General features: G+C 34.8%; 1 protein-coding gene across 4 annotated transcripts in view; it reads left to right on the forward strand.

Moving 5' to 3' along the window:
* Positions 1 to 22,555, forward strand: part of retm (real-time) — a 469,145-nt gene that overhangs the window by 340,376 nt on the left and 106,214 nt on the right. For all 4 annotated transcript variants that reach the window (XM_090404393.1, XM_090404395.1, XM_090404396.1 and 1 more), the window contains one exon: positions 12,330 to 12,473. In XM_090404393.1, the coding sequence (XP_090260519.1) occupies positions 12,330 to 12,473 (144 nt within the window). The remainder of the gene's footprint in view (positions 1 to 12,329; positions 12,474 to 22,555) is intronic.

The raw sequence follows: 22,555 nt of genomic DNA on the forward strand, positions 1-22,555 counted from the left end.
TCGCTTTAAAACTTTCTTACATGTTATTCTTTTCAATATGAAATTCAATTTTATTCTGCTCAAGACTAAATAGTGATCACTTCCAATTTCAAATCCTCTGTACACTCTGGTGTCCTGCACCAGGGAGAAAACATCACTAGCCATTTATCTTCTTATTCCTTTTCTATTCTTTTTCTTCCTATATTCTTCATGCTACTTCTCCTGGGTCTTTTTGACTATCCTGTCTTGCAGATCATCATCATCACTGGGATCTGGCAACCCTAGCCACCATTTTATGCATTGCAACTGTGGACATCCAGAAATGGCATCCAGGTGATCTTGCATTACTTTGATCTCCGCTTTGCCAAGATGGGCAGTCCTCTGGATAGCCTGGCCAGGATCATTCGGCTAGTGGACTTTCCTGCAAGAGCCAAGGGTGTTACTGTGGGTCTTTACCCCATGTTCAAGGACAGGATTCAAGACTTAATGTGGTGCCTGTATAGCATCCTGGCATTCACTCCTGAGTGCAGCCACTGTTAGCCAGAGAGTGGGCATTCATATGTGACTGGGGGTAGGGGGGAGCTTGGAGATCTGGCACTGAATCTTACTCTTCCTGAAAATGAAAAATTTTTCATCCTCTTGTTTACCAGAATCCTCAACAAGTCCCAACTCAGTTCAGAAACCATAGAATCAACAACAGAAAATGAAAGTAATAAAAAAAAAACATCAGCAGCTTCAATAAATGCATCACTGTTCATAATCATACACTCAACAAGCAGCGAATGTCCAATTGAAAAAATGTCACCCTTCTTCATTCTGAAGGGTGACATTTGGAAGCACTTGCAGGATCTCCAAAATCTGTAAAGAAACTGTACACAGGAGATATCCTCATTCGAGCAGTAACACAATCAGAAATAATACTCCATGCAATATCTGTTGGGGAATACCAGTTACAGTTCCTCCCTCCCCATCTACAAAACTTTAAACTTTTTTAGAGGCATAATATCAAAATGAGACATCCTTGCTGTCCCCCAGTGAAGAGATATGCTGTGAACTCAAGGAGAACCAAGAGATTACAGCCATAAGAAGAATCCTGATATGTGGGGATAGGCATCTGATTCCTGCCAGAAACATTATCTTCACCTTCAACAAACCAAAACCACCAACATCTGTTAAAGCAGGATATCTCAACTGTCCAGTACAGCTCTATATCCCAAACCCCTTATGGTGCTTTAAATTCATTAAAGTCACTATTTACTAGTAGATATTAGCGATACTGTTATATATAATTGGTATTTTGTTTATTTTTGACTGTGTTGTATAGTCAGCTATTATTGCACGATATTCTTTCAAAATCATTTTTCATTATGGCACCAATGTGTATATAAGAAAAAGACCAAGGCATCGATGTTGACTGATATCAGCATGCTGGAGTTAGTACAATGTAGCCTGTATTTAATGTATTTGTTGCTGAATGTTTTTTGTGATATGAGAGCAAGAATAGAGGGAATATTTGTTGGAAGTGTTTTGTAAGCAAGTACAAGAAATGCGAGTCGTATCAGGTATGAAAGAATGAAGTGACTGATATTATGAATATAAGGCAGGATTCTCAGTGTTGTGGAGAATGTATTGGAAGCAGTGAATGATAGTGCATGAAATACGAATGAGAGTTTTAAGGAATGTGGATGATGAGATGCTAGTGGGGAAAGAAATTGCACTTATGTGGACAACTTCCCGGAACAAAATGTGAGCTCCAGTGACTGGAGAAATTATTGGCGTGTGGTACAGAAGGATGGAGAATGAAAGAAAGTAAATGGGAAAAGCATAAAAGTGTCAGAGGAGTTGTTCCCTCCACTTGAAACTTCAATGAAGCAGTAATAATGGCTTTCGGGATTTTTCAGTGTTCAGTCAAATGAGTTTGGCGATAGGCTGTTCATGATAATGGGTGACAACTACGGAAGCAGGAAAGAACATTTGAACAATGAGAGAATGAATTCTCTGAGCTGCTTAAGGATAAATTCCCTTATACTGTATGGTAGAGCGATATGTTGAAGGTTCATGTAGGATTTAATAATAACTCATTCAGTGATAATAGATAAGAGAATAAAAGTCACCATGGTGCCACCAGTTAGTTGAGGATGATCCTGAGGTTTTGACATGGGAAGTAGATAAACAAAGAAAAGAGACTGGTGACCTCATTGTATTTTCTTTGGCTTAAAGCTGACTTTAAACTTGGTAGTGGGTGAATGATGATTTCAGTTTACTCTTGCTAAGTTTGAAGTCCTGAACTGTAAGTTCTTCTATCTTTTGTGTACAAGATAGATTAAACATTAACCACATGTTTTGCAAAACAGGACATGTTAGGTGGAAGATGAATTTCATCCCTCCAGTATGAGACCACTGCCCTGCTTACATACCATTAAGCTTTGTTATGGATAATTGATATGCGACCTGCAGGCACATGAATGGTATAAAGCCCAGTCCAGAAGGGTAGCAAGTGTGGTAAGAAAAGCAAAAGCGGATTATGAAAGAACATTAACCATGCAGGCTAAAGAGAATCCCAAACAGTTTTATTGATATGTTGCAAATAAAAGAAAAAATGTATACAGCAGATTGATTTTAAAGAATGCCAATGGTAGGGAGGTAACCGAATTCGTTGATATAGTAGAATTACTGAGTGAGCACTTTGAAGAGTATATTGTTAATAATTAGTGGATTTTTATATATAGAATATTCATAAATATTATCTTGATATTTATCCTAGAGATGATCTCTGTTTCTAACAATTATTTTAATTCCGAGTGTACCTATATATTATTGTATGCACAAGGGTTCACTCCAATTGATGCAATGATCTTAATTCTTTCCTTCAGAATCCAAATAATCACTGACTCCAAGACCAAAATACAAAATAAACACATTTAATATAACAATAATAAAAACAATATATATATATATATATATATATATATACACACACACACACTTCAAACAAATATACATAACTAACTACAAAATTAATCGGATCCAAGGCCTTTTAAAAATAAACTTACACTTAAGACTAGACTAAACACTTTGTTTAGTCTAGTCTTAAGTGTAAGTTTATTCTCACAATATTTCTTTCACATCTTCTTATTGATCTCTTGCTTAATAAGATTGCACATTCAGATACTGCATCACATAAGCATCTATTTTAAGTCAATAACTAACACTTTGGAGCCAAAGATAGTATTCTGAGTTTGTCCTAACCTCCAGATTTGTAGTTGTCCTGATTGGTACATCCATACAGTTGGCCACTTCCCAGGTCAGTACGATATGATCACTGTCACTAGCTGGAGACAAAACAATCACATCCTTAACACCTTCTGATGCTGTGATCAAATTTGACACACTTTTCCTCAAGTTGCTTCTTTCACGTGCTGCTTGTGAAATTTGTCTCACAACAGTTCAATAAATTCTTATGAGTTTTCTCTGCTACTTAATCAATATTTGGATGGTTTAAGTCCCTCATGTTTTTATCCTAAGTGGACTCAAGTTGTATGATATCATTAGTTATACTCCTCTCTCTCCTTCCCTATCTCTTCTGTTATTCCTAAAAATACTATACCCTTTACACTTATTTCCAGTTACCACATCTGACTCTGATAGCCAGGTTTCAACTAATACAAACAATTTTAGGCCTCAAAATATTCACCAAAGCAACATACCGAAACACTTTCTTTCTAATGCACTTGGCATTTCTGTTTAGACCCCTCTTCCTTCTTTATATCAGTGACCTACTTCAGTTGACCTCCAACCCAATAAGTTTTGCAGATGACAGCACATTGCACTCCTCCCTTTCGTTTGATAAACCTTACTCTACACAACTCACTTCAACCCACAGAACATCAACCACAACGTCCCTTAATTCAGACCTCCAAGCCATCTTCCAACGGGCTGAGATAACGTCTTCAACTTCAACGCTAGTAAAACCCAGTTCTGTCTTATTTCCCACAAAAAAGAACCATTTTTCCCCAGGATTATTTTTGATAACACTCAAATTCCCAGGCAAGATGAAATTTCTCTTCTCGGAATTACCTTGACATCAGGCCTCTCCTGGCATAAACACATCACAACCATTGCAGCATCCTCAGCTTCCAAAAAATTAGGCTTTCTCTTTTGCTCAAGATGTTACTTCACCTCAAAGCAGCTGTTAACCTGATACAAATCACAAATCCACCCAGCTATCAAATACTGTTCTCACATTTGAAGTGGGGCTCCTAAAAGCTTCCTCAAATGCTTAACTCAATACAGAGGAGAGCAATTAGACTGATAAATGATCCATCTCTTACCGACTCACTCCCCCCCACTTTCACATAGACGTTTAGTCTCTGCAATTTGTATATTCTATAAATATTTCCATGGAAAATGTTCATCTGAACAGCATCAATAATTCTCCCACTCTGTACTAAGCCCAGGAACACGTACAGGCTGCCACAGAACAAGTTTATTTTCCTCCTCCTCCATTCTTGCTACTTCTGTACTGTGGAACAGTATTCCCCCCTGATGTATATCGCAAGGGTTACAGTATACAGGCTTTTAAGTTGAATGTCAACAAGTTTCTCCTTTCCCATCCCACTACCTATATATGGTACTAAAGTACTATAGGTTGACCAGCCAACCTCTTGTATATGGGCCCAACATAAAAAAAAAAAAAAAAAAAAAAAAAAAAAAGACATAACAAGTTACCTCCTCACTTTTTTCTTATAGTTAAATCTACAGTCTTCTTGACTCAGTTGATCAACATTCTTTTTCTCTTCCCCAGACACACTCACTATTCCTGAACCCCAAGCATAGTCCATCTCCTCAGCAGATTAGTATAGGTACTTTCCAGATCACTAACTATCCTTGCTGACATTTTTATCAATATTATATTTGCATATCCTAGCTGAACTTATATGCATATCCTCAGTGTTCATCCCAAGATGATCTGATAATATTGGAGTCTTGACAGAAAACAGATTAATTTGGAAGAAAATTGTTAATTGGAAGTTAAGTAATGATGTAATGTCTGTGTCGTTATATCCTGTACATTTAATGGGGACACATAACAGGAATATGATGATGATGAGGAGTAAAAACCAAAGGAGGTGAAATTCTTATAAACAATAAGATTGTTTACTCAAGTGCTAAGAATTAGGAAAAACTTAGTATTCATCATTGAGATACTCTTTCTGAAAAGATTTCAATATGTTTCATGTTAGAAATTTACGTTGGAGCACATCGCATGTGCTTCATTGGGCAGGTGTCATTAGACAGTGGAAGGCAACTGATATTTAAAAAAAAAAGGAAAAGCAGATTCTTGTTAGTAGAATAAGAAATGTATCCAAAACATAGAGATGTTTTTGAAAACATTGAAGAAAAGGCTGAGTTTATCAAGAATGGTTGTGCCTGCCTACTAGATTTCAGTTCAGAAATGGATCATTCCCTCAAAATAAGAAAACAATCATTACATTATTATTGATAATGACATCTTTACATTGGTCCAAGATAAAGAGATTTGAATAGGAGGTGACCATCTAGTTTTCAGAAGAAAGTGGGCATCTCACTGAAAATAGAAATAACTGCTTTGTTTTCAGATCGATCAGTTGAATATCTCTCAAGTATTAACTGCAGATTCAGATATACAAATATGATTTTGGGTGGGGAGTTCATTTTAAAAGTAAGGACCAAACTTTGAAGACTCTGTGGCAAGATTTGAAGAAAATATTGAATCATCCAGGGATTACTATGATGAAGCTCTCTGCAAAGATATAAAAATACAAACTCCATAGCAAACACAGTTAATGAAGCTATCTGTTCACCAAAAGATAAAATGTTTTTAGCTAGTAAGTTAGCATAATCTGTCAGAGAATATACAAAAAAATATAAAAAACAACATAGTGTATACACGTTGCTAAGAAAATGTAATTGGAAAATCTTGGATAGAATGTTTGAAGATAAATGCAGTGATTTATGTGTTATCTGCTTATCTTTGGGAAGGTATGTCTGTAACTGAGAACTTTGCATATAACAGGTCCTTGGAATAATGCTTCTCCATGATGCACAAGTGTATGCAAAAGCAATGGGAACCGCTTTGCCTGAGGAATTGAAGAATATTCCTATTGCAATGTATCAGAAATTGGTTGAAAGCATGTCCTGAAGGGGATTTAATTTTATTTCACAATAATGTTGTTGGTTTGTGCATCTCTTAGACTTGCAAATATCATTAAGAGCTATTGATTTATTCTTATCTATTATTGTTTTTATTATGGTAGTATTTGTAAGTTTAACATAACACAAAGGAAGTAAATGTTAAAATAATAATATTTAAAAAATAAAACAGTTGAATTTGCTGCAGAAAAAATAGAATAATACAAAATTTGAGAAGGTGGGAACAATTTTCTCACTTCAAGATTGGATGCATTCATTGGATAAATCGGATGATTAACATGAATCCTTTCTTTTAGTGTTGCACGGTGATCAGCATCATTTTAGAAATTATGGACTTTACAACCGTGTTATAGATAACTCTTTTAATTTCCCGATGTTTCGATCTTCATATTAAGATCATCATCTGGAGCATATAAAAATATACAAAATGATATGATTTGATCACAGGTTAATCTACTGGCATGACCTCTAGTGGGGAAAAAAATTATTTAGAAACTACATCAAGCTAAATTCTATTTATGATAACACGAATAAATATTCTTTCTTCCAGATAGTTTTCTTTAAGTAACAATTATGTCCTATTTGTGGCATTACAATTGTTATTTTTGATTTAGAATCCTGGATTCTAAATCAAAAATAACAATTGTAATGTTATTTACAGTCCTGTTTATAGTTACTCTTAGGCTTAACTATAAACAGTTAAGCCTCTTTCAATTTGTAACATTGAAAGAGGCTTAAGATTCATCCCAAATAACATAGCAGACAAAATACGCCAACATTTTAAATCATAACAAAACAATAACAAGCAACTTAACAAAACACTAATTAACAGCGGTGAAATCATTAAAATCAAATCCGAAAATCGTAATAACTAGAGCCGATAAAGGAAGTGCCAGCGTTATTTTAAACTGAAAAACCACTTATTTAGAAAAAATGAATCTGCTAGTCTCGGACAATAATACATACCAATTCGTTAACTACAATCCAACCAATAGAATAAAAAAGAAAACAGAGAAACTACTTAAATCAATTACTACATGGCCGGAAGATATGGTCAAAAAACTATTTCCACACTACGCTCATTCCCAAAGAAATTACATTTTACCGAAAATACACAAACAAAACGCACCACTCCAGCCAATAGTCGAAGGGATAGATAGCCCGAATTATCACTTAGCGAAGAAATTAGCGGCAACACTCAAGGAATTGGTAGATCATTCTTCTTCTTCAAGAAGAAGAATGGCTTAACTGTTTATAGTTACTCTAAGAGTAACTATAAACAGGACTGTAGATAATCCAGGATTCTAAATCAAAAATAACAATTGTAATGCCAAAAATAAGACATTATTGTTACTGAAAGAAAACTATCTGGAAGAAAGAATGTTTATTCATGTTATCATGATACAAGTGGGTTGGAGGAACTGGAGGGAGATGGCTGGAGTGTGATGCGATATGTGATAAGAGGGTGCCGATCAATCTGAAAGGCAAAATCTATAGGACAGTAGTGAGGCAATCTATGACGTATGCTATAGAAACTGTGGCCCTGAGGAAAAATAACATCAGCAGGATGGAAGTAGCAGAGATGAGAATGCTTAGGTGGATGTGATGTGTGACCAGAAAGGATCATCTGAGAAATGGCTAGAGGAGAACAGTGGGGAACAGTGAAAGTTACGAACTTAGGAGCGAAGGTACAGAAGGCAAGGTTGAGATGGTTTGGTCATGTGATGAGGAGGGAGGACGAATATGTGGGAAGAAGGATCATGCAGATGGATGTGCAAGGAAGGAGGAAGCGTGGGTGGCCAAAGAAGAGATGGACGGAGCTGGTAGAAGAGGACTTGAGGATGAAGAACTTAGATGTGGTGACAGCCCAAGACAGGAGGATGTGGAGGAGACTCATCATCAACAGTGACCCCACTTGAGTGGGAGAAGCTGCAGAAGAAGAAGAAGGTAGGTCATTATCCTTCCTATATCAGAAACACACAACACTTCATAAACATTATCAAAGACATTACATTAGAAAAAGATGATTTATTAGTCAGTTTTGATGTCTCTGTCCTCTTTACAAATATCCCAATCAATGGCACAATCCTTCTTTTACAGAACAAATTCCCTCCAGATAACACAGCGGTCTTTGCGCATGTATTACATTCTGGTTATTTTGTATGGGAAAACGCTTTCTACCTACAAAAAGAAGGCACAGCCATGGGCTCGCCATTAACTCCCCCCCCCCCATTGCTAACTTTTATATGGAACATTTTGAGCAACATGCTTTAGATTCCTCTCCTTTAAAACCCAAATTCTGGCTTAGATATGTTGACAATGTTTTTGCGATCTGGTCCCATGGCCGCTAGACACATTCCTTAGCCACCTAAACAAACAACACAAACGCATACAGTTCACAATTGAGATTGAAAAACAGAACACACTTCTGTTTCTAGATACATTTGTTACACGTCTTCCTTCTGGCAATCTTTCCTTCACTGTTTACTGGAAACTGACACATACTGGCCTATATATACACATAAACTCCTGCCACTGAAGATCTGCTCCAGTGAACAAGCACTGAAAGACAAATTTAAAGTTATCAGCAATACTTTTCAAAAAAATGGTTACAGCCAAAACACTATTAACAAAATTCTCTACAAAACCTCAATAAAAAAACAAAGACAACCCAGACTACAATAAAACTATAACCATTCCTTACATTAAAGGGACATCAGATAAAATAAACAGAATACTACAAAAATACAACCTCAAAGCCACCTTTAAACCTCCTGCAGAATTAAAAAGCTTACCCAACTCATCCAAAGACTGACTCCCTATACTCTGGCCCACCCTGGAGTATACCGTATTTATTGCACCTGTTACATACCATATATAGGGGAAACAGGATGCACAATTCCTATCAGATAAAAAAAACATAAACGACACATTCAATATAATAATTATAGTGAAGCTGGCCTTTCTGATCATGTCCTTGAACACCTTACATAGAATTGACTGGAAAAGCACTAGTTGTCTACATCACACCAAAACATGGTATGAATGCAAATTTAAAAAAGCTTGCAAGATTATTATCAACCATCCTAATCTGAACAATAATGATGGTCTAAAAATTTCAAACATACGGAAGGCACATATTCGACCCATGGAACCTTCCTCTCTAAGAGTAACTATAAACAAGACTGTAGATAATCCAGGATCCTAAATCAAAAATAACAATTGTAATGCTATAAAAATAGGACATCATTGTTACTGAAAGTAAACTATCTGGAAGAAAGAATGTTCATTCATGTTATCATAAATAGAATTTAGCTTGATGTAGTTTCTAAATAATTAATTTTTTTTTTTCAACTAGAGGTCATGCCAGTAGTAATCCTGTGATCAAATCATTGTTTCTCTAGCCTACTGTATTGTAATGTAACTCAGCTTGTCCTGTATATTTGTATATGCTCCAGATGATGATCTTAATATGAAGATCGAAACATCGGGAAATTAAAAGAGTTATCTATAACACGGTTGTAAAGTCCATAATTTCTAAAAAAAAAAAAAAAATGGTTTAACACAAATACTGACTTCTTCAATCAATCAGAACTCCAGTTTGTTACAAATTTTCCAATTTGTACTAAAGAAATTTTGTTTAGTGTAAATTATTTGATTAAGAAAAATATGTCTTTATTCTCTTTTTCCTTTAAAAATGGTTTCATGTTCTGCACAAATTAATAATAGTGACACTGAGATATGACTGATATTTTCATCATTTATGTGTATATTCATTTTATGTTTTAAGAGTTTTATGTTAATTTTAAGGATTTAATATTTCACATTGCAAACAAGTACAGGAAATTTTTTATTATTTGTATTTTGTTTTTCTGTATTATTATTTAATTCTTACCCATGGTATTTGCATGCTGTTGGTGAACAAAGGTGAGATGGACATTAAAAAAAAAAAAATGCAGAACAAACAACAATATTATATTCATGCTTATTCAAAAATGTTCAGAATGTTGCATATTCTTCTACAAAGTCCAAAAGGAGAAAAGATTATTTCGAACATAGTTTGTCTGCTTGGTATTGAAAAATAATTGATATTTATTATTCTCTTTGAAATAAGGTTCTTCTGAATCTTCATAAGAATCTTTCTTTAATCACAAAAAAAAAAGTTATTAATAAGAAATCACTGAAACATCTATTATTGTGTGATAATTATGAGGATGGCTTACATTAATATATCTCATTCTAAGTTTCAAAAGTAAAGACAAGTGTCTTTTTTTGGAGGAGGACAGCTAAATTTTAATCGTCTTTTTTCATAGAATTTCTGTTAACTTTCCCACCTCTGAATAATGAAGAATTATGAAGTTGTGTAGACTATGAAAATTACTTCAGAACATTTACTCCCTTTCAGTAATATCTTAAGTAAATTTTATTTATATTCTTTGATTACATTAAATATTTCTACAAAGTATATGTTCAGGTCATAACTGACCTGAACATATAAATGTGCAGTGGTAAAAGGGGAAAAAAAATCAAAGAAAACTTATTTCAAAGAGAGTAATTAATATCAATTATTTTTCAATACCAAGCAGATAAACAATGTTCGAAATAATCTCTTCTCCTTTTGCACTTTACAGAAGAATATGCAACATTCTGAACATTTTTGAATAAGCATGAGCACAATATTGTTCATCTCACCTTTGTTGACCAATAGCATGCAAATGCCATTAAGTAATAATACAGAAAAACAAAATACAAATGATAAAAACTTAACTGTACTTGTTTGAATTGTAAAATATTAAATCCTTAAAATTAACATAAAAACTCTTAAAACATAAAATGAATATGGACATATACTGTGGTGCATTATTACTCTTTTCCTAATTATTGTTTAAAAAATAAGGAAAACACTAAAAAAGTATTTAACTTTTGCAGTCAAAACAGCTGCAAATTTATTATTCTTAAATGGATACATACTCAACTGATTTTCAGTTAGTACACTTTTTGTATTAAATATGTGTTTTTTTAATGTCATTATAAATATGACAACCAAATATCTAGGAAAATATAGCCATGCTTACAGAATACCTAGTTATGTCTTCCATTCAGAAGTAGTTAGTGCATTATCACTCAGCAATCAAAGAATGTATGTAAAGAGATTAGAAGAACATATAACTTTAATATCAAACAATATTTGCAACAAGATTCATTCATTCAAACAATGATTCACTGACAAGTTTTCTTCACTGTTCTACACTGCCAGAGAAGTAACAGATTCAGTTTCAGAAACCTTCATGGTAGAAAATTAAAACCTGAAATCAGCAGTATTTCATCGCACATTACTTATTACTGAGTAATTGCAAAGATGTTTGAAATTTTACTGTGAATTTGCATATCAGTTATTAAGAAAAATAATAATTTTGTCACTAATTGTGGAATCAAATTTGTATTCAGTATTTGAGTTCATTGATGAATGAATACAAGAATGTGTGATTACAGTTTTCGATTTTACAAAATAAAAGTATCTGCAAAACATTTAATAACTGTCTTATGTGCATCTTTTAAAGTTGCAAATTATCTTTGGTTTCCTTCTCCCTCTTACTGTAGTTACTGTTGTTACTATTGAACCCCTTTACAGTTATCATACTTTTCACAGGTCTGTTTTGTGTGTGTGTGTGTGTGTGTGTGTGTGTGTGTGTGTTGGGGGGGGGGATTGTTTGAAAAACAGAACGTGTCTCTCTCTCTCTCTTTTTTCCAGACCTCCTGCAAAGAAAATAGCCCTTTTCAGGTCTGCCATATAATCTATCGAATTTATAACTTTTCTTAAGTTCAGAAGCTACAAGAAATGGCACTAATATATATGCTTCATGTTAAAAATAATCTATCACCTAAAACTAAGTTGCCTGAAGAACAAAGGAATGTGTATAAAAACAAATAGTGAAAGTTTCTAGCATGTGCTAATTATTTGTTAAGAAAGTTTATTTCCTTATCAAGAGTGACATTGTATATGGTTGTTCTTTTTATAAAATATACATAATGCAATATCAGAAAAAATAAGTTTTTAATTCTTGTAATATTGTTAACATTAACTACTTATGATAGTTTTTATTTTAGACTTGTTTTCATAGTTCCTGTCTTATCAGTTCATGATTTTTCATTTGTAGGCTGCTATTCCAGAAGGTGGTTTAATTCCTAAGACATATTATATGTCTGAAGAAGAATACGAAAGAGAAAAAGCTGAAGGAAATCATTTATTTGATGATTCAATGTTCCATTCTATTAGTTTAGCAAAAAGTCAAGTGCATGAAGTAAGTCAACAGATATGGAAGAGCAGCTCACATCTTAATAGCTAAATTTTAACACACTTCTTTAAGCTGTCTTTTCTGAAAGTTCATCTAAAATTAAATGTTTATCTGTTGTGACAGTTGGGTTATTCTGTTGTTCAAATTAATTTTGCACTGCATGTGAGTCAAGAAAATATTTTTTTTTTATAAAGTCTCACATTCATAACCAAAGTAACAACATCTTCATGTACATTATAACTTAGTATTACTATAACTTAATGGTAACTATTTTTAGTGATTGAGCCTTCGTAGCTCAGTCAGTACTGATGAAGCCCTTTGGTCGAAAGTCCTGGGTTTGATTCCCGTCAGTGACATGATGAAGCTTTATCTGGTTTCTTTCGACTAAAGGTGAGTAAACCAGTCTCATACAGAGGTGGAGGGTTTCATCCCTCAAAACAGGCACTGTGAACATACACGGCTACAGTCATAAAATATACTATGGCAAGGAAGGCAATGGGAAACCACCTTGCTCATAATAATCTCCCTAGTATGGTAGCATATAGCTACCCCCACCAACTGTATGGATGAGGGAATAGGATAGGATTTTTCGTGATGGAAGTAGGCAATACCAATTGTATACTATTAATTTGAAGGTCTTCTGTAGCAAGAGAATATTTATTTATTTGTATGGCATGAATATCAAAACATGCAGTACAATACACTGTCACTTTAATAACATAAAATTAAAAGTCAAAAGTCATTTTAAAAACCAATAAAATTAAAAGGTTACATCCATATTGGTCAGATAGTTCATAGCTTCGGGTGTAGCACTTAAAAAGTCCAATTTGTCTCCTGAATATGCTCTGAGATAACACTGAGTCACAATATGGTTCACAGTTTGTCTCTGAGATCCACAATCACAATGTGGGGATGTTTACCCCATTTAAAAAGCATGTCCGCACATACACCATGACCAGTTCGTATTCTATTAAGCTGAGTCCAGGATTTTCATGGGAGGTGTGAGCAAGTATCAAAACTTTCTTGTAATTCATTGACAGAAAATTTTGTGATGTCATCTTTATGGCTCTTCCACTGTTCTTGCCACTTTTGCTTCAAGTCAAAGTTAAAATGTAGTAGTAGTTGGGCTAATTGTAGTGGTGGATGTCTTGATCTCAATCGTCATACACTTAAGTCTGGGAGATCTAAATGTATTGGTAGGGCTGTGTTCTCCAAGATTTTCTTATATTCCTGTAAGAGAGCCTTAGTCCTGCGCAGATTCGGTGGAACAATGTTACTAAGAGCTGGAAGCCAGTGTGTGGGCGTTGATTTAATTGTGCCATAAATCAGTCTCATTGTATTATTTAGTTGGCTATCAACAAGTTTAACATGTGTGCTATTTAGCCACACTGGTGAGCAATATTCACCAACAGAGAAAACTAGACCAAGAGCAGTAATCCACAGATTATCGGCTGTTGCTCCCCATGTCGTGCCTATTAGTTTTTGTATTATGTTGTTACTGGTTCTTAACTTAGCAGAAACGTTTGTTAGGTGTTGCTTGTAAGAGAGCGTGCGGTCCAGGGTAACGCCCAAGTACTTTGGAAACTTATTGTGTCGTAGTAAACATCCTTCAAAGAAGATATGTAAAGTGACATCTGCCATGTGATTATTAAGGTGAAAGCTTGATACTTCTGTTTTGTCTGGATTGAGCTGGAGCCTCCATTTTTTATAATATTCTACCTATAGTAAAACTATAGGTAAATAAATTTTACCTATAGTTTTCAGAGCTTTTGTAAGTACGTCTTCAGCCTGACTCATGTTTTTGTGTCGAATGGCAATAACAGTGTCACCAGCATAACAGAACTTGCGTGAGATGGTAGCAGGCAAGTCATGTGTGTATAGGTTATAAAGTAAGAGTGCCAATACTGACCCTTGTGGAAGACCATTATTAAGTTTTCGTTGTCAGGACATTTTATTTCCTAATATAACTTGAAAGAAACGTTCAGTGAGCATGGAGGAAATTAAGTGTGCAGTCCGTTTACATGGGACAATGCTAAGAAATTTGTATATAAGACTTACACGCCATACTGTATCATAGGCTGCTGTTAGGTCCAAGAAGACAGCTGATGTTTTTTCTTGCTTTCTGAAATCCAGCTTCTATGTATGATGTTAAAGTGAGCACTTGATCACAGCAACCACGTTTTTCTCTAAAACCAGCTTGTTCAATTGGGACATGCTGCATAATTGGTATGAACAATCTGTTGTACAGAAGGCGCTCTAACATTTTATAGGTGCAACTCAATAAAGCAATAGGTCTGTAACTTTTTGCCTCCTGGGGTGGTTTTCCAGGTTTAAGAATAGCAACTATTTTTGACTTCTTAAACTGGCTAGGTAGTCGGCCAGTCAATAATATATCAGAAAAAGAATTCACAGAGCCATTTTATAGTATTTGGCCAGCTATTAATCAGAAATTCAGGATGGACACTGTCGAAGCCTGGGGCCTTGCCTGCTTTGATATCTTTTATGACGGCTTTTACTTCATCTATAGTGAAGATTGAGGCATATTGTGAGAAAGCAGGGCATTCTCACAATATGCAAAGAACTTAGAGCTTTATTTTTAAAGCTCTAAGTTCTTTCTTAACTTTCTTGGTATGTTCATGGTCCCTAGGTGCCCTTGATATATTAACGATTTGATTGGCTATTTTCTCAGGGAAGATGATTGTGCTTTTTCTTTTAGGTAGATTAGTTATGGATAGTTGTTGGAAAAGATTCCAAGCTTTTCTACTTGATCGTTTGAAGTCAAGGTTTTCAACCGTATCAATCCATTTTGTTTTTTTTAGACAAGAGAATATGATCTACTATAATGCAAGTATGTAAAACCACAGAACAAATTGTTCGTAAACATACAGTAATCTACTGTTTATCTGACCTTCAAAACAACAACACTTCAATTAACCAACCCTTGCATGTCAACTGAATTCTAGTACAGCACCATGCAATTGTACTTCAGTTATCTGGCCCTTTGCTTATCAGAACTGTGAATTGCCTTCCCAAAGTCAGATAAATGGTAGGTTACCATGGTTTTTTTATGTAGCTCCCACCCACTAAAGGTTTTTCTGTTAACCTATAGCACATTTATATTGTTGTGGACTAACGATTTTTATTATTATTATTAATTATACACACACAAACCATAAACAAGTACAGGTGATCTTGTAAGCACTGGGTTTCTTAAGGGGGCAGTGGGGATGCAGATGACTTGAAATTTTTTTGAGCAGAAGAAGGCAACATTATAATCCTTGTTGACATAACAACTTTGAAATTTTTTTTGTGACTGACCAGATTTGGGGAAAAGTGCTGCTCCTTTATAATCTTGTTTTTCTTATTCATTTGGTGGCCTAGAAGAGAGCCATAAGATTTTAATTAAAATATTTTGTTATGGCCTTTCTTTAGCAGGATGGAAATGAGGTATTTTAGCTCTTGAGATTTTTTTATCTGTACTGCTGGAGATTTTGTATGCTCTGTATCTTAGGGTTTGTATAATACCAGTTTTTTTTTTTTTTTCCCCTCCACTGGATGGTGATGGAATTTGGTGTGCAAGTATCTTCCAGTGTGAATCGGCTTCCTGTAAACTGAATAGCTGAGTTCGTTTTGCTCATATACTTTTATGAACATGTCTAAAAAGGTGAATATCTCTTGATTTTTTAATTGAAAAGTGAATTTGATTCAAGGGTGAATGCTATAAATTAAAGATACCAAGAAATTAGATACTAATTTAATTTAAGATACTAATTTAAGAAATGAGTATCTTAAATTAGTATCTTTAAATGCTTGGTTTAATCCTTTATCCAAGTGTAAGCAAACAAAGTTTGTGCTGAAGTATCTTCAGGACTGGGACAACTCGTGGCAAAGGTGGACTGAGTTCTGGTCACTTTCCTTAGTATACCATAATGCAAAACACATTTCCTTGTGGACATGTATAATGCTATGCATTATGGGAAGGGTCACTGCATAGTATTATACATGTCTGCAAGGAGATGTGCTTTGCATTATGGGATACCAAGGCAAGTGATGCGAAGTCATACCACCTTTACCACGAGTTGCCCCATTCCTGAAAATACTTCAGGTGCAAACTTTGCTTGCACTTGGATAAAGAATTAAATCAAGTATATAATTTCTTGGTATCTTTAATTTATAGTATAACTAAGTGGAAAAACTTTCAACAACTAGGTGAATGCTCTGTTATGCAAGTGATGAATTCCTGTGATTGGTTAATAGAGTGTGTTTGGGACAAACGAAACTCTAGTAGTAGTCTAGTAATGTTGACAATGTAAAGCCCATTGCTAGCCTCGTTCTGTTCTCTTCATAAAATTTGCCTTGGAATATGAAGGTATTGTGTTCATCATCATCATCATGCCTATCAATCAAGGATTTAGGCCTAGAGTGGCCTGTTCCGACCTTAGAAGTCATCGTTCAATCTTCTCTTAAGAGAACTTCCTGGTTTTCTTTTACCTAATGGTTTGAAGGTGTTGATACAGTGCTTAAAAAATATTTCCACTAGTACAGTGCTTACACTGTCTAGTAGAAATATCTCTTGAAGTAACTGTGTTGTATCTACTCTAGGCAGATTGGTGATAGCTAGGCTTTCAAGTAGGTTATCCAGTTGTATTGTTAAATCTTTTGTATGTTTCATAAAACATGTCATGTTTCTTATAAAAGAGTGTCTTAGCTATCTGAAAGCTTACTATTTGTGCAACATATCTTAACATAAAAGAATTTTATGTTAAGATATGTTAAGACAAAAAAGAGTGTCTTAGCTATGTGAAAGCTTACCATTTGTGCAACATATCTTAACATAAAAGAAGTTAGAGAATATCTCACATCTACATTGGGTCTTAGTGGTATGCCTTATTTGTCTATTTTTGGAGTTCCATAGATTCTTAGGACCAGAGGACATCTTGATGTGATATTTTTGTGTCCTTGGGCCATTTCTTTAATTAAATTGTTGGTCATGTTGTGAGATTGTCCTGTTGGATCATAGGCAAGTTGAGCATCGGTGCTGATATTTATCAAAGTTTGTATTTTTTCACTCATGTATTTTCGTAATCTTAAATTTACACACCAGCATTATATTAGCTCATGCCATTCTGCCACAGAATTCTTTGAAATGTAAACTCATTGATCTCACAGTGAGTTTATGCTTTATAAAATGAATAATTTTGAAAAGTTACATATCAAGAAAATAGTTTGTAACCAACCAATATTTCTCGTAAGATGTAGAGATAATACTGTAATACCAAAATTCTTCAGATTACACCACAAGCTTACCATCAGACAGAAGTTGCCATATTCAAAGAATGTATAAGCAACACGAGAATGCTGCTTTCTCTAACTGATGGTGGAGTTATCATCTGTTTCACCTGCTGATCCTTTGAAAAGTTTAGATACACTCTCACTTATAATAAAGCTGAACACATTTCCACAGTCAACAAAGGAAAAATGAAGAAGAAACTCAAACCTTCAGGTGGAGAAGGGCAAGCACATAAACATTCACCTCACAACAAAGTAGTTTTTATCTTCACACACTCACTTTCCAAGTCTGAATTCAGCCATGAGGTTTTAATTTTGCATTATCACCAAGTAGAGTTCCCAAGATTGATATCATGGCCTTTGAATTATTTTCTGCATTAGATTCTCTTTGCAGTACATTTCTTCATTTCTAACCTTTTGCACCTATCCAATTCATCGAATCTTTCTAATATATGTTCTTTTGAAAGCCAGTATTCATCTCGCAGAGTCTTTGACCATTACCCATGTCTCAAAACCATAGAGAGCACTTCTGAGTGTCCAGCAGTCTCAGCTTTATGAGAAGGCTCACTAATTTATTTTTCCATATCTTGTCCATTGCTCATAGTTTACTTTCACTTTTGTTATCTAAGATCTTATCTCTGTATGTGTCATTTTGCTTCCTAGATATGTGAAGTTCCTAACCTTTTCCAACTCTTTTGAAGTTGGAAAACATCCATTGACCTTTATTTGTTTTATCATCCTCTTCTCTCTGAATACTATTGTATTCAGAATCTCTGAATAACTTCACTTTCTAGTTCCTTTTCTTCAATAATGATTGTCATCTACAAATTATAAATAGTATATTTTCTTACCCTGAATTGAAATTCAAAAAAAAAAAAAAAAAAAAAAATCAGCTAACGCCTTTTTATTCCTGTATATACGGGAGTAGGCGAGGCCATTTAGCCCTATCTAACTTTTTGGAGACTGAGTGGGCAGTTCAATCTCCACTGGTACCCAATCAGAGACAGATGGCCCAAGGCTATCACTAATTAAGCGGTACGCAGTGAAGAGAGACGGCTCAAATGTGCCGCCATCTCGTGGTCTCTAACCCTAACACAATATATTTAATGTCTGAAATAATGTGGGTTCTACGGTCGATTTTCTTGAGTTTACAGGACGAAAAACCTGAGTTTCCGGGAGGAAAAACCTGCTTGCCCGTGCCAGAGATCGACTAACTCGGGAACCGGTCGAAAAAAGGCTTAGAAAAATTTCCTCTAGTCGCCGACTAGACTCGAAACCAAGACTTCCTTCGTGCGGCCTAGCGCGGTGGTGTGCAAACGCCACATCCACTGAGCTACACAGGCTCTTGAAATTCCCGTTATATAATCCTTTATGACATTCATTGTTCTTTCCAAAAGCAGAATAAAGATGCTTTGAGATATTGTGTCTCTTGTTGTCCAGAACCATCTTCCTATTTCTCCATAGTTTCTCTCAGCATCCTCTACATTGTCACTAATGTTCTGCATCAGACATCAGGTTCCATAAGATTTGAGTACAGTCCATGCCACTTTCTGATCTTTACTGTTGGATGCTTTGTTAAAGTCAACAAAATAGGTATAAACATTTTTATTTTTATGTGTGGGATTTTCTCAACAATTAATCTTAATATTAATATTTGGTGCTTTTTGCTTCTTTTATTTATTTATTTATTTTTTTTTGTGAATAGGTATTAGGATCGAATTTTGTCCATTCTTTTGTTACTTTGCCTTCATCCCATGCCATGTTACACAATCACTACAGTTTATATATTATCACTCAACCACCACCATATTTCAACATCTCTCCAATGATCTCATCATTCCCAGGGCTTTTTTTTTTTTTTTTTCAGATGTTTTACTAACTTTACAACCTCATTGCTCGTTATATTTGTTTTCCTTCTTTGATTGGTGGTGATATTTCTCTCAATTCATCAATTAACTTCTTTTGGACTTCAACATCTACCTGTGTTTTATATAAATCTGAGTAGTACATTGTCCATCTCTCTCGTATTTCTTCTGTGTTCATAAAGATTTCATCATTTTGGTTTTTTATTGTTCTCTACTTTGGACTTCATTTCTTGTTGATATTTCTGATGTCTTGCCATGAAATAAATACTAAATAGAAATGTACACTCAGCATGTTATTTCAATGACATAATTTTTCATCTACTTTCTGTTTTTGTTTCCAGTTAGTAAATGACTGAAGCCTAGGACTCACTTTTGACAGAAAATTTCAAGAAAGCATTGAATTTTCTCCATGCTATCCTTTATGAAATGGGATGCTGATCAATGATCCTTCCTTCACCTCTGTTGTACACTTGGTTTCAAAGCTTAATTATATGTCACAAATCTTCAAGGGAGTATATTGTGTTATGATTGCATCCTATTTGATCATTAGGCTATATGTATAGCTATTTTTGCATTTTGTACATCACTCATTCATAGCCTTTATGGTGAAACAAATAAACTTGCTCTCTCACTCTGGTTATGGCAGTTGTTGCTTCCTTCTTTATTTTTATGTGGACTAGCATTTTTTGCTTACATTCATGGGAGTACTGATTTCTCAACATTAAGAATATTTGTTCATGGAAACGTTTGAAAAGACAGCTCTTAAAACATACAATGCCTAACTTTTGGCTTATATACATAAATGATATGTTCATCATCTGGCCAGTTCCTGAAAAATCCCATAAATTTTCACCTACTTCCTCGGTAGCCTGAACAGTGCTTCCCAAACTTATGGATGTAAAGGTCCCTTTGGAAAAATTAAAATATTTCATGGCCCCCAGCTGAAAAAAAAAATTGTAATACAGACATCATCATTATCATCAAATTCCTGCCATGTACCCTCAAGGGGTGTAGAGGATATGATAGTACCACATGAAAAATTTACATCATTACTAACTTCCTACTCTACAATTTTTCTCCAAATCAGTCTCTTACTTGTCAAGACTCCAACATTATCAGATCTTATATTTCTATCATCTAAGGCACTATGTACAGTATCAATCCACCTATATCTTGGTCTTCCTCTGGGTTATTTTCCTGCCAACCTGGCAGAGAACACTTGTTTGGCTAATCTTTCTTCTCACATTCTGTTTAAGTGACCATACCACCTGAGATTAGCTCTGCTAACACATTCCTGGATACTGACAATGTCAAGTTCTTTCCTAATATCCTCGTTTTTAATATGATATTGCCATTGATGCCATCTATTCACGCCTCTAATCTTTCTCAGGACTCTCATATCTGCGGTCTCTAGTCTTTGGTCAAGTGTTTTACTTCTGACCCAGCTCGCAGATCCATAAGTTAAAACTGGTTTGAACACTGTCTTATATGCTAATTTAGTGTTCCGACTAATTTCTCTCTTATCCCATATGAATTTATTCAATTGACTTCCTACCATACCAGCTTTGTTGATTCTGTTGTCTATTTCCATATTTAATTTACCATCTTCACTAAAAATTCTGCCCAAGTAGCTGAAATGTTTTACTTGTTCCACAGGTTCTCCATTCAAAACGCAGTTGACATTTTCATTGCTTCTGCCTATTTTCATTGTCTTTGTCTTGTTATTGCTGACCTTCATACCATATCTATTACAAAAGTTATTCAATTTAGTCAGGGAATCTTGCAGAATTGTAGCAGATTTATTTATAAGTATAACATGTCTGCATAAAGCAAAGAGCTGTCATTAGCATCTCCACTTTTTAATAACAACAATTTCTCTCTAATGCCTGTTTTAAACTTAAATAGTAACCTTACAATTTAGACCTGCAATTCACAATGCTTGAATGACTAGCTTTACAAGATCTAGGTAATTACTGGCTGTTACAATCAATATCATCGGCTGACATTTTTCTCAATAAATATACTAGCTAATTTTCAGCCTCAATTACTTCTTATAGCGACTTATACACCTATTTTAAACAAAGCTACTTTCAGCGGACATACAATTCTTAATCACTATCTCGGCGTTAATACATTAGAATCTACTCACAAAATTCGTAGAAACATACAGTCCTACCAGTCTTGAAGATTTGTGTTAGTTTTGCTGACTGCTTTCCTCGGTCCTATTTCCTAGCCTTTACTCAACGGCTTTTGGCAGGCATCCTGGCGTAGTCTTCTTCTGGGATTTAGCTCACTGTCATAGCATAGCTCACCGCCGGTTTTGGACCTATTGTTGCCGTCGTATATCTGGTCACACGAGGCATGTTCCGCTACTGAAAATATATTTTTGTAGATTGATCTGCCTTGCCTGGGTTTTTCCCGTGCCTAGGGGTCACGATCCTACTACAAAATACAGAGGCCCGAGCGGGCCAACGGACTGCAGCAAGACGAAAAAAAAAACCTCTGGGTTCTCAAGACTTCATTTATGATTCAGAAGCTCCTTGTTTTTAGGGTCAGAGACTCCCGAATCTTCTGTAAATAACTGACATCACTGTTGTCTGGACCTTCAGATTTGGCAGCAAAAATCTCTACATCTGAATGATTTTAAATACCTTTGTTTACTTTCAAGTGACCAACATAATCTTGTCTAATCCACTTAAGGCAGAATTACTTTTAACATTCTGTTACATTAAATCAACATAATGCACAATTTTAACCTTTAAAATATTTTTATAATTTGGGGACAATTTCTATATCATTCTTTTTGTTATGTTTTACTTGTTCCACAGGTTCCACGTTCACAACACAGTTGACATTTTCAACAATTCTACCTATTTTCATTGTCTTTTTAATGCTGACCTTCATACCATACCTATTACAACAGTTATTCAATTT

This window comes from Typopeltis vanoorti, chromosome 14 (assembly GCF_054136105.1).
Source record: "Typopeltis vanoorti isolate ZY-2024b chromosome 14, IOZ_Tvanoo_1.0, whole genome shotgun sequence".
NCBI lineage: Eukaryota > Metazoa > Arthropoda > Arachnida > Uropygi > Thelyphonidae > Typopeltis > Typopeltis vanoorti.